The sequence below is a fragment of the Halyomorpha halys genome, unplaced genomic scaffold (genome assembly GCF_000696795.3).
Source record: "Halyomorpha halys isolate HHAL.00 unplaced genomic scaffold, Hhal_1.1 Scaffold1183.1, whole genome shotgun sequence".
In the NCBI taxonomy this organism is placed as follows: Eukaryota; Metazoa; Arthropoda; class Insecta; order Hemiptera; family Pentatomidae; genus Halyomorpha; species Halyomorpha halys.
This window is the reverse complement of record NW_027112552.1, coordinates 561,299-575,425: the sequence shown is the minus strand read 5'-3', so window position 1 is coordinate 575,425 and position 14,127 is coordinate 561,299. Positions and strand designations below refer to the sequence as shown.

General features: G+C 27.7%; 1 protein-coding gene across 2 annotated transcripts in view; it reads left to right on the top strand.

Moving 5' to 3' along the window:
* The window catches only part of sdk (sidekick cell adhesion molecule), a 372,487-nt gene continuing 358,360 nt past the window's right edge, over positions 1 to 14,127 (top strand). For both annotated transcript variants that reach the window (XM_014433298.3, XM_014433297.3), the window contains exon 1: positions 1 to 301. In XM_014433298.3, the coding sequence (XP_014288784.1) occupies positions 139 to 301 (163 nt within the window). In that variant the 5' untranslated portion in view covers positions 1 to 138. The remainder of the gene's footprint in view (positions 302 to 14,127) is intronic.

Below are 14,127 nucleotides of genomic sequence, written 5' to 3'. Positions count from 1 at the left end.
GGTGTGATGTTATAACTAGCGTCTGAGAGATATTTTTCGGACATGTCACCGAAGTGTTTGCATGGTGTACTGATTGTCAGCGGGTTGTGTAGCTCAGTTTCGTAAGAAAGTTTTGGTTGTCTAAATCCTTTTTTAATCATGGAGAAGGAATTGAGAAGCCTGTGGACTGTATGTTTCAATTTGTTCGGAGAGAGAAACTCATGCAGAAATAGTTATTGTGTTAAAAATATATTGTGTTTTAAGTTTGTACTTACCTGTGTTCTCGCCGGGATTTTTGGTGTATTGCCTGCTGCTAATGGAGGTATGGAACTTATAATACTTTAAGATAAATTATTTAATTTAAAATTTCTAACAAACAAATTTGATTAAATCAAAATAAAATGAAAATAGAATAATTTTTTAATAATTAATTTATAACATTTATTCACATTAATCAAATGATTTATGAAAATTAATCAAACTTAGTTTTATATCAATGAAATGACTTAAGGATTAAACTATACAGTGACGTAACGGCCATTCTTTGACTCACCTGGTAGGTAAGGCAAACGACTTTTACCAAGGTACCTGGCCCACCGTTATACTTACACAAAATAAACACCCCATCCTGCTTTTACTTCTTGCTTTTTGCCATTAGATGAAAGGATGTTTTTTATCTTGTATTATCATAGTTATAAAAGATCTTAATCTGAAGTTAACTGCAATATAGTCTGTATTTATTTATCTGAATTACTTAAATGTTGTAACTTTCTTATATTTGTAATTGATTTATTCAAGTTTGTTTTTGTTTTTTATTTTATACTGAGCAATTTTTCAAAAATACGCTTTTACATCAATAGCAGTGGAATATTTGATTTATATAACATATAAAAACAACATAACATATACATATTCATAAACATATGCTTTTGATTATGCATAAGATTAAAAAGTACAGACACTTAAAATATTAGTAATACAACAGATAATATAGATTGAAAAATAAATATAATATAACAGTTCAAAATGATTTCTGAAGCACTTGCCGTCTTGAGAATTCTTCAATTTACGAATACCAAATAATTTTCTTTTTCGAAGACACTATATTATGATATTTTCTATTTGTTTCTTTCTTTCTGAGTTAGTCAGCAGCCATCATACTTCAACCTTTTATTTGTATTAATATAATTTTACATTAGTAATATATTGATTACCGTCATTTTTAGCTGTTTACTCAAAAATTATTTACTAATAATTATTATATATAATTTTTTACATTAATGAAAAATAAAATACTGAAGTATGAAGGCAGCTAACCGGAGAAAAAATAATCAGAAAACATTAATTATTATTATGCAAATATAGCTGATTTGCTTGAATAGTGGCACATGAGACAAAAAAAAGTTATGGTTTTATTTTAAATAATTGTGTTCCTAAGATATTACCGTAGACAGTTTTTTTGGGGGGGGGGCTCTATAGATCTCAAAGCTAGGAAGTAGGATTGTCAAAAAGTGGCCACTGTCTACTGTACAAATCTGTGATTTACGTCAAATACAAAATAATTTTTTTTTTCTTTCGTCAGTTGTACCACTATTCAAGCAAAGCAGCGATGTATGCTTTATTTAATAAAAATATAAGATTTTTTAATGTTATTTTTATATTTAGTAAGTAGTAATCAGTAATTTATAATATATCAGTCTTATCTGAAACATATATTTTCGATTGTATATATTTACTTCAACGCTTTTGGGAAGAGCCTCAATACATTAATAATTTCAATGTAAACATTTCGATTTAAAAAGAAAGAAATTAATTGAATGAACTTTTTCAACAGAAATTTTCATACTAAGAAATAAAATAATAACAAATAGAATACGTCTCAATACCAAAGGAATATAATTTTATTTTTAATTGTATCTATTTTTTTGTACGTAATAATTTATATGAACTAATATATAGATCTCCCTTTAATTTCCCTGTTTTAAGTGTTTAAATTGAGATATAAATATAATCGATTGATTAATTTTTTTAATATATATATTATATATTATTATAAAGTAATTCATCCTTAAAGGCATATATAATAATGTTATGATTTAATCAATGTTTAACCATATGGGCACTATGCTTATTATTGTAAATAACTATTATGAATATTTAAATTTGAACAGAATATATTTCTTATTTCGTATCAAGGTACAATTTTTTCAATACGTGTAGTTGCTCTTAATTTCCTGTGTGGTTAATCGACCAGTTTACAGGTTGAGTAGTACATTAATCAACGAACCGTGAAAAAATTTATAAGCTGACCTGTAGTTGCCTGGTATGTGTATAATATAGATTATAAATATTGTTTCATGGAATTTAAATTTGTTTATATTAGGCCTTTAAGTTTATCTTATGGACTATCAGTTATAATTCTTGTTCTTTTTTAATTATACGTTACTTCATATCGTTCGATTTGTTGAAAATATTTATAAATTTTATTATAAAAAATGTAGGTCTGTGCTATCTATTTATTTTTTTATTAACACTGTAGATAACTTCCAGGAAAATCTAATCGTTTCTTAGTATTTTTTCTTTTTCTAATTATTTTTATAATATTCCGAAACTTCAAAGAATATTGAAATAGGTAATATGATTTCTAAAACAATGTCTTAATTCTCTACTATACCAGAAAAGAACTGGTGGTGCAGGGACCCAACCTACCTTGGTTACCTGCAAGAAGTCCCCACCTAGAAGTTTCTAGTCCAAGCGCGACCAATATGCATTATTTTATTACATAATTCAAAAATAAATATTTTAATGTTAAATCAAATTAATTGTGTTCTTTTAATTTTCCAATATGAAGTTTTTGATCGCGTTTGGTTTTTTCTTTATTAACTTTTTTTGTAGACTTAAAAAATATATATAAATTGAAACTTGGGAAGGAAAAATATAATGATAAAATCGTTGCAGAAATATGAAGCAATACTAGTTAGTATTTTTTGCTGGTAATTGTTCAGTCTAAATAAATGCCCGTAAGTTAAAATGCATTGAAACCTTATCCAATAATGATTAAATTAATTATTTTTGAACATTTTGTTTTTACTGATTGCTAAACAATGTAATTATATTTACGAATTAAAAATTATGAAATGGACTGTTTTTTTATGAATAAGTAAGCATTATGACCGTATTTATAAAATAAGTATTTTTAATTTTTTTAAACTCAGCTTACAATTAAGTATATATTTGCTCTTAGCTTTAATAGTAGCAGGTTTGAAAATACAAAGTTTTGATTTTACTTTGAGTTGGACATATTAATAAGACCAGGGATACTAGAAGTAGAGAACTGCGGTCGACCAAAACAAAATTATATTATACGTACATAATATAATTTAATGAAATAACATACCACTACATACTAGAGGTAGTAAGTAGGATTGTTACAAAGTAACCCTAGTCTACGATACAGTCTATGAATTATGTCCAACAAAAAAATATATATATTTTTTTTTGTCAGATTGGCCTCTATTAGAACAAACCAACGATATGTTTAAATAAAACATCCTAGACATTGCACAGTTTTTTCATGTATAAGTTAATAATTTAACTGCGTTTATAAAATAATTAATCCATTAGCACTAAAATCTATCCCAGGCAGGAACGAGACGGTCGAAAGTGGAATTAAAGGGGCCAGGTTAAGTAAGGTTAGATACGGAGGAAGGACTTTAGCTAAACTTTATTTTTTTTTTGTGCCAACGTTTCAACTAACACTCTTTTTCTGCTGCTTGTATCACTGGAGGTGATATGTGGGTTTTCTGCTTGTCTCTGGATTTCCATATCCAACTGCCTCTTTGAACTCAGAAGTACTGAGGAAGACTAACCACCAAGGACGTACCCAGGATCAAAACGTTGGTGGGGGGGGGGGAAGCCATGGTCGTTCAGGATGTGATATTTCAGCACGAAAAATGGGAATGAAAAAAAATTTAGGAAAATTATATATAATTATACCAGTGGTTTAGTAGTTATTACTATTATTTTATTGTATTAAATTAATTTTTTTCACTTCAAGGGGGAGGGATAACTGCCCCCCTCTACCCCTCACCGGTTACGCCCAAGCTAACAACTATGGCCGAAACGTTTCCACACAGTAAAATGATCTTTCACTTTTCATTGTCTTTTCTACTCTAACCGCACCCTCCAATCAACTTCTCCTTTTTCTTGTCTTCTTAACCTGCCCATTTTAATTTCACCTTCGATCATCTCCTTCTTGGCTTGGATTAAAGAATTCACTCAGAGAAAATAAGAAATAAATTCTGACCGGCCTCAAAGCGATTTTCCTCTTAAGATAAAATGGCGAAATCTACTCAAGAGTATTAGAATGGGGTTTAATCAAACAGGTGGCTTTGAAGATTTATACAGGAACCGTACGTCACCCTCCACACAGAGCACCTTAACTTTAGCTAAAGTAGGTCATTGTATTAAAAACACTGAATTTAGAGAAGATTCTATTTGAATATTACCGCTCTTAGTTTAAACCTCTTCTATTTGAACTATTTACTCAAACGACTCATTTATTACATTTTAACTAGTAATGAAAACATGAAAATTGAAAATAAACTTCCTCAAGTCTATGAAAAATGCTATACCTTAATAAAAATTAAATGGGGAAAGAAGTTTTTTCCATATTTCTCTTAAGTTACATATTTTAGACAATAGGAAAAAAAAAGTATCGTTGGTTTCTAATTTTCACTTTTGGGTTATTCTTTATACTAACGATTTTAATTAAACTTCTACTAAACATCTCATATTGTTAGCAGTAAGTAGCAATAAATAAATATTGACTATGATAGAATTTGATAATTATAAGAGAAAATGAATTAAATAATGGACCGAAAATAATAAAGAATTCCCCGTTTTAGAGCGAACGTAGATTCATATCAACTCAAAGTAGGATGTAAGTGAAAAAAAAAGAAAAAAAAAAAGTGTGAAATGGATAATATAAAAGAGTTGGAGGCTTACCTTCTACACCACAACCCCTGATGAAGACCTGAAACTCAGGTCGAAACGTCGGCATAAAATAAATAAATATGGTTTTGTTTAAATTTGTTGGGTTTGTTTCGAAATTTTTCACGATCACAAGACTCCTTATTCCAAAGCCAAAGTAATATTTATTTTGAGAGTGAAAATGTTTATTACTATTATATAATTTCTTAGAATACTTTTTGTTTTGAGAATTTTATGTTTATATCAGATTGCTTACCTAAGGCCTTATGAGGGATATTTAAGAAATAAAATATAAAATCGATGGAGTCAAATTATATATTAAAAAAAAAAAAAAAGCCTGCTATATCCTAAATTTTTCCTTTTTGTTTTCTATGTGTTATGTAGTCCAATCAACTAGAGATTAGAAAGGGATCTTGGTGGAAAATGTTTGTTTAAGTTCTGGAAATTTAATCATTTATTTTATTTTTAAATTTTTATGATTGTTCCCGAAAATATATATAAAAAGAGTATTCAAAAAGACTTATACAAATTTATCTGTTTCTATTTTTCTAAGCATAAAGACATTCCATTTTTCAAAAGGATCTACTTTTATCGCGTCAGTTTTAAACTGAATTAATTAGGGTTAAATTCCTTAAATTTTGTTTACTATAATATTTTTTTTCGAGTGTAATTCTGACCGGATCATCTCCTTGCACAACCGTTGGTCTATTAACAGTATTGCCTTACAATGCCTGCCTTGCACCCTGTCCCTTGATGGGTTGTATTTTCTCCCTGAATAATTAGGTAATACTTCAATTTTTAATCATTTAACTTGTCGCAATTAAATCAACAAAAAATATACTAATTTATAAAAATTCAAACGAAACAAAATAATTTCACTAGATGATGTATGAACATATTTTTCCAAGTTAAGTATATTTACATCCTGTGAAATTTGACTTTTTTATTTATTCTTTGCATGTTATTCAATTCCGTACTCGTCATTTTATAACCCGCCTTTATTTGTACAGTATCTATATATAGCATTCCATTGCAGTTCCTTTCTTACTCAAAATTCCTTCGCGATTCTGAGACATTTTTATCTTTACAATAACCTTAATTCATTCATTTCGTAAACATTGTGTTTCTATTACGACTTAATTTGGTTTTGTATATAAATATGTGTATAATATACTATGATTGATTCAAACTGTTATAAGAGTGATTTCCTATATTTTTTCATTATATTCAATACATATTCAGGTATATTTTATGCGTTTTCTATTGTAATTAAATATTTGATTTTGTTGTATATATTCTAAGATAGCATTATTATTTATTTACAATATGGCGCTATAATTATAATGATGTAATGAAATACTTTCATTTTTTTAATTTACTTTAGTTTCTCTATTCCATTTTTTCATGTTCTTTTTTTTTTTTTTTTTAGTACATTTTTCATTTCTAAATTGTATCTTTCTTTTATGATATTTAAAATAATATATATTGGCACGTTAAAATTTCTCTTAATTTTAATCATGTATCAATGAATAATTTTATATATATCTTTGATCGTTGTACGGGTTGTAGAAATTAATGGACTATATGTTATATTTATATTTTGTCAATATTCTTTACTTACTTTTAGCACAATTTATTTTTATTTGTCAATATTCACACTTTATTTTAAATTTAACTCTGAAAACAAATGCGTTCAGTAATGATTGAGTTTGTTTAATGCGCTTTCAACTTCTTTCTTCTTCTTAGTCTTCATATGTTTTGTTACTTAGTGGACTAAGTAACAAAACATATGAAGACTTTATTAACTATGTACTGTTTTAGCCGATTAGAAAATAATATAGAACTTAACAGCACATAACATCCGTTTTACCAATTAAAGATAATTATATAGTTGACATTTATGAAGTACAAACTAATATATAATTATTATTTAACTGGAAGGGACGTTTTCTTCATAAAAATTTATTAATGAATGCATTATTAACAATTCGAAATCTCTAATTTTCTCTTTGAAGTTGAGGCAAGTACACGAGTTCTCCGTCTTAAGAAAAAAAAAAATTAATAATAATGAAAATTAATTTACTTTCAAAGACTTGATTAAAGTTTCTATTTTCTTCTTCTTCTTTTTTTTTTTTTAATGAAGAAAACCTCCCACCTTTGTTTCATTTGTCAGTTGCTCTTTTGTCAGAAGAAAATTATTCATTTCGTGTCCCCCTGCCTATCCTCTCCACGAAATAAATGAAAAGGTAATCCCTTATGAATAAACAAAAAATAAAACCTTAGTTTTATTATTAAGAAAGGAAGCTAGGAAGTGAGACAAAGTATATTGTACATAGAGGGAACAAGATATTCCAATGAACAATGTCAATATATATGTGATAAAAAAATGTAATTGATATTTGCATACCTACTAAATAAAACATACACGTTTTTTATGGATTAGAGTAAGTACTGGTTAAATTTTTAACGAGGGTTTTCCCCCTTTTGGAACAATAACTTGTTTAAAACATATTAAGATGTACATCCTATGACATTACAAATTTTTCTTAAAAACATTTTCGTCTCATCTTCGTGGCGCTTTGTTTATCGAAAAATAAATAACTGTTCATAAAACAGTTCTAATGACGGTTTGTCTCATTTTGTATAAAAGCCTATACGCATTTTGATAAGGCACACACAAATTTTATAACGCATTAAAAAAAATGATTGTTACTTATTGTTTTTGTGATTTTCAAATATCTTACAATAAAATGCCCAATAAAACTTTACATCTTTTTTCTATCCAATGTTAAATTTGCTATCGTAACAAACAATATGAACTGCCTAACTCTTTCGCTTGTATAAACTTTTTATATTAGCTATCATTTATTTTAAGTGATCACTTTAAAAAAAAATCACTAAAAGACGGATGTTTTTGAAAGAAACATGTAGAAATTTTGATGAGTTTTTTTTTTTTCTGTCGAATTATGGAATCATGAGACTACTAACAAATTTCCTAAAGATTATTTATACATAAAATGTTTTACGCCATTTGTACTTGGATTCATTACATTATTTATTTTTTTAACTAATATCACATCACAATAATTATGTTTAAATAAATCAATTATTTTGTTTATTTCTAAAAAAATAATATTGTCACATTTAAGCTTCTATTTTTTTTTTTAATGTTATTATTTCTAATTTCTTACTCACTGGTAATAAAAAAAAAATGAGATTAAAAGAAACTTTACATGACGAATAAAAAAAAAAAAAAATGGATTTATGTTTGGTTGGCTGATATATGAAATTTTAGTCCAAGAAGGCAATTTTGTAGCCTGGTGTAGACAACGTTACCTGTTTAAGGTACCTCATGCTTTATGCCTAGACTACCTTTCTGACCTCCAACCAATCTACCTGGAGCTTAGGCCAAGTCATTTCTTCACTACCCGGTCCTTGAAGTAAATGAAATCAATAAAAAAATCGATACCATAAGTGACTGACTTTACTACTACCTTTTTTTTTTTTTAATTTATTCAGTACCAAACTGATCTAATATATGAAGATTATTCAGCCCGAAATGATAATGGGGAAAAAAAAAAATGTTACTAAGAACTACCATGACAGTTACTGGTAATTGCTTATACGGATTATTAGTGTTAAGTATCGTCTCTTTTGATGAATATACCTGCATCCTTTGTTTAGAAGATGAAGAAAGTCTGAATAATATATTTGTGAATGTAAAAACTTCTTTTAATTCATATCTTAACAGACATCTACATATTCAACCTATTCTTAGGTCTGGAAAATTTTCAAATATTGTGTTTTTGTCAGAAAGGTGAAATTTCTTTGAACCTATAGGTTGCGCTTCTACAAGTTATTCATGAGGAGGAAAAAATCTTAAATTTCCCTTCCGTTTTGACTTTATTTCCCAACTTGATTGTAAATTGTATTTTCATAATTATTAAGGTGAAAGATTTCTTCCAGAAATGATTTATTGATTATCAGGTTAAGATTTTAATGAGAATCCCGGAACATAACTGTTATGGTATTGCGAATTCACTGTATGTCTGTTCAAACAACCATTTCTGATTCTGGTAGTACGGCTTTTTCCCTCAAAACCTGTACTGCGCATGCTCCGTAAATTTCCGGACAGTCAGAAGTGGTTCTTGGAACAAACTTTACTCCGTCCTTCCCTCACCCTCTCCGTAGTGAGGGTAGGCAGAGGGAAAGTCGCAAATGATCCAAATGGGTCGAGGTCACCTAGGGTTACCCATCTAACAATTACGTTAGTGATTATAATGATAAATAATTCAAAGGGAAATACCAACGGGGCTTCACATATCTCTTGCTTGTGGCATAAAAATCTGAATTGTTTAAAGAAGTGTGACATTTGACTCTATATCATATTTACCTTCTTAAACTATAAATAAAAGTCTGGAATGGTATTCAAATAAACACTATTTATCCATATAAGGATGTTTGATCACATTCCAGACATTAATCTATTAAAAATATTTCTCTGACGTCTTGGTAATGGAACGCGTATCATAATTCCTTATAAATATTACTGGCTCTCTAGAGAAACACTTGAGTTTCAGAAATAGAAAAAATAATTTTTTACTTCAATTAATAATAATTTAGTCAAATATTAATAGATAAAAAATATTGGGCGGCAGAAAGACTCATTGGGGTGGCATATGTCTCCTACAACCCCTAGCGGCCCCTTTAATTTTTTTTTCATTTTTTGTCTTTTCCTTCCCAACTTTTCATTCTAACTGAAACCTTTTTATTTATTTGTTTTCATCAGTTGAGATTTCAAACATGCAGTGATTGTTATGTTAATTTTACTTTTGCTCAGTTGTTTGGTTTTTTTATGACTTAAAAAACCAACTTTAACCTATAACTTTGATCTTTAACCTATATCAAATAACGCTTATTATTATTATAAGTCAATAAGTAATAGTTATACAAATAAGTAACTGATGAACAGATTTATTATACTCATAATATTAACTGGCTCATTGTATACTTAATTATAATTGACACTCGAGCTTGTGCAATGCATAAATAACTTCAGGGTGAGGCTATTTTACAATAGATTATAATCTTTTTCTTTTTCTTTTTTTAAGAACTTGTTCTGTACATTAAAGTAATTAATGTATTTTTATCTTATTTATTTATTTTTTTTAACTTTCTATAGAAATAATACGCTTTGCCACCCTTGAGGGCAATGATTATTAAGGCTGTATGGATTTAACCATACTATATAAATTTAATAAATCATATTAATATAAAATATAAAAATAAATAAATATGAAATAAAATAGATAATAATATTGATAAAACGGTATATTCATGTCTCAAATAAACATAAGTACTTAAATAATAGTAAATTAAGTAAACAACTTCGGTAAAGAACATAGAAATTAGTAAGTAAAATAAATCATATTATATACTATCATTCGTCTATTTATAAAGTATAACTCAAGCTCATAAGTTAATTTTGGTTAATTTAAAATAAATGTAATGTTTTCCAAAGTTCTAAAATCTTCATATAAATATAAATTTTCTTTTAAATCATATTATCAAATAAAATACTTGAACAAATAATTAGTCATTTGTTACAATCCTTGTAATTGAAAACGTAAAAAAGCAATTCGAAATTCAAAATAAAAACCTCATAAATCTTACATGATCTCACGTCATAAAGTTTACCTTCCAAAATAGGAAGGGAAGTTGCAAAAACTTTTAAGCATATTGACGTCGACACATAAGTGAAGTCTATTTTCCTTAGCAACAACTACATGTTTCCTTATCTATATAAGGAGAAAATATAGGTATAGAGAAAGAATTTAAAATATAGTTTATACTGCAGTAATATAAGTTTTTTTTCTAAACTTACTGTGTTTGTAGTAAACTTTGTTATTGCTGAGTCATCAAACTACTGAAGCTATCTGTCAAGTAATTTTTTTTTTTTCACATAAATTTTGAATGCTATTCAATTAGATACATTTGGTCATTAAAAGCGCATGAATATTTACTTTAAATATAACAAAATGATTTACGACACTATCAAAATATTTTTATAAGAAACAGAACATTTTCTCCTCAGATATTAGAAACCAGTTAACAATGCATTTATATTTTACTTATTATTGTAATTATATTTTCTGATTACAGTCTGTAACAAAAGATAATTCAATTTGAATTAGAATCTTTAAAAAAAAAGAAAATAATAAATAATAATTAGAGTAGAATGGATAGAGATGTGAGTTGAGGATGGTTTTATTAGGCGTAATTGCTCAATTAGCCTTTATAGGGTAAATTGTTAATTGGTTTAAGAGCCTCCTGTAGGAAATTGACAGACAAAAATGACAGGTCTTGAATTAGTTTTTCAAGGGTATGGTATTATTTTCTAGGACCAAAAATTCTAAAAAAACAAAACAAAGATACAAATAAATAGTAATCCAAATATTTCTAAATAGGTTTGTTTTAATTAGAGAATCATGTCAAAATTGTATTTTTGCATATTATAAAAAATAAACAGGCTTCTAGAGGCGGTTTATCTTTTAATGTAAGCAAAAACATTAAAAAATGTGTAAAACCTTTTGGCAAAAACCATCATATTTATCATGAGGTGTAAATAGTTGACCGTAGATTAGTGATTGGAGAAGTTTGTCGGGGGTGTGGTCAGCAAAGAACAACATAAATAAACAAATCCATATTTATTTATTTTATGCCGACGTTTCGATCTGAGTTTCAGGTCTTCATCAGGTCTAGGTATATAAGTTATAACTTATAGGTATATAAGTTAATACTCACACTGTAATTCAGATATAAGCCACTCACTATTTTTCATTGATTGTCAGTCATATTGTTCAATTTGTAGATTCAATTTATTAATTTATTTATTTCAGTTTTTTAGACACTACTTGCATATCTTATATTATACATATCTTCTTACCTATATGATGTTATATTTCATCTTTCACTGTTTTCAATCTACTACCTCTAATACCACAATTATCAATGAATTAAATTTTTTTACTATTCAATTATCAGTTATCAATTTTTTATCATTTATGATTCAATTCAATATTTTATATAATTCCAAATTTGTTTGTATACTATTCCTTTTCAATTTTATGTTTCTCTGAATATTGTTGTTATCTCTTTTGTTCTATAGCCCTGATGATGACCTGAAACTCAGGTCGAAACGTCGGCATAAAATAAATAAATATGCTTTTGTTTATTTATGTTGTTCTTTGCTGACCGCACCCCCCGACAAACTTCTCCAATCATCATATTTATCGTGTATTGTACAAGACAAAGATTTAATAGTCGTGAAATGAAATGATTAAAATTTTTACAAGAAATTATCATTATTTATTGTGGAATTTTGCCGCTTTCTTACAGCACCGCCAGGAAATAATTTCTTTTTTCTGTTCCTACAAGGGTTCCTTGAGATGGGAGTAATATGTGGTTTACAAGTTCCATAACGTATAAAAATCAGTATGGTTCGTCCCAAAAAATGTTTTGTCTGAATAAATTACATTTTCTAATTATGAAGTAACCAGGTTTGCGGTCAAAAGTGTTTACTATTTTTTCCAATGTTTACTAAACATTACATTTTCTATTGACTTATACAACTTTATAGTTATAACTTATACAAAGGCCTCACTAGATATATATATAGAGAAATACTTTATTCATCTATACATCGGGATGCTTCATCACACAGCGTACTAATCAATCTGTGATCGGACATATATAAATTACATATATTTACATGCTATAATAAAAAAGAAAGAAAACAGCTTTTTTCCTCCCCCCACAGTTTTCCTTTTACAATCAATTCCAATCTACACACTAAATACAAATTTTTCTATTCATTCCTTTTTTCTTTCCCTTTCTTTTCCCTTCCATTTCACCATTTCACAATTTTTATTTCATTTCATCGACAAATTCACTCTCCCGAATTCCCCCTGTCAGATTCTCTCCAGTATAAATTCACTATTAGACAGCAATGTGAGATCAAACCAAAGAAATAATAGTCACAGCAGTAGATCAGTTTACAGAAAAACAAACTAATAAATACATTTTACCAAAACAAAAGTAATACATAGATTTAAAGGAAAATATTATAAGAAGTTGGTTAAAAGAAATACTTGACTGGATAAATAAATAAATAAAAATAATAATATTAATAAAATGATTTAAGGAATAAATAAGTTAAAACATAAAAATCGGCAGATCCACACATAGTTAACACCTTTTATAAAATTGATAAAAGGTTTAAAATTGATCATAAGAGCATTTTTAAATCCTTTCCATTTTTTTTTAGGACAATTTTTGTTCCTGAACCAATTTTAAACCTTTTTATTAAATTAGTTGTATTATGACAGGCATGTGTATTATGGGTGCGGAGAATCCCGAAAATTATCTTCCTTACGTATATCAGAATATAGAAATTCTGATAAAATAGTTTTGAAAAAGGACAAAAAGCAAACGTAAAAATAAAAAAAAAAATACGAAGCACTAGATATTCTCAAAATTCCCAGTGAACTATTCCAAGTTTAAAGTTTTGGATAAAAAAATGCCCGAAATGTAAATTATCATTGTTTGTAAGTAGTGAAAAGAACCCGAGGATATATTGTACTATTTACCATGGGATCCCTTTCAATGTTCTATAAGCTTTTTGATTTATAGGAATCTTAAAATACAACCCAAAATTATCATCAACCATCAATGTTTATTCAAGTGGTACCAATGAAATAACCCATAAATATTTTCCCTCGGGCAAATGTTAGTTAAGAGGTTAGAATATAAAGGTGTGGTCTCCCAGGTGTACGTCGATTTCGAAAGTGCTTTCGATTCTAATAACCCCAAGATGTGGTTGATGTTTTGTTTGAATGGTAGATATCAAATAAGTTATAACAGGGTCAGTATCAGTAAATGTTTGACTAAAATATTTGATGTCCGTTCAGGTTCAGAACAGATCAATTTCCATTACCCATTCGTTTTCAAGTTTTTTTCTACTCTATTATTCATATGGCCACAATAAAATATATATATATTTTTTAAATTGAAAACTTTATTTATTGAAAATATTACAATCTGCCACACATTTGGGCAATGGGTAATAGCGATAATTAATAATTGTACACTTTCAAA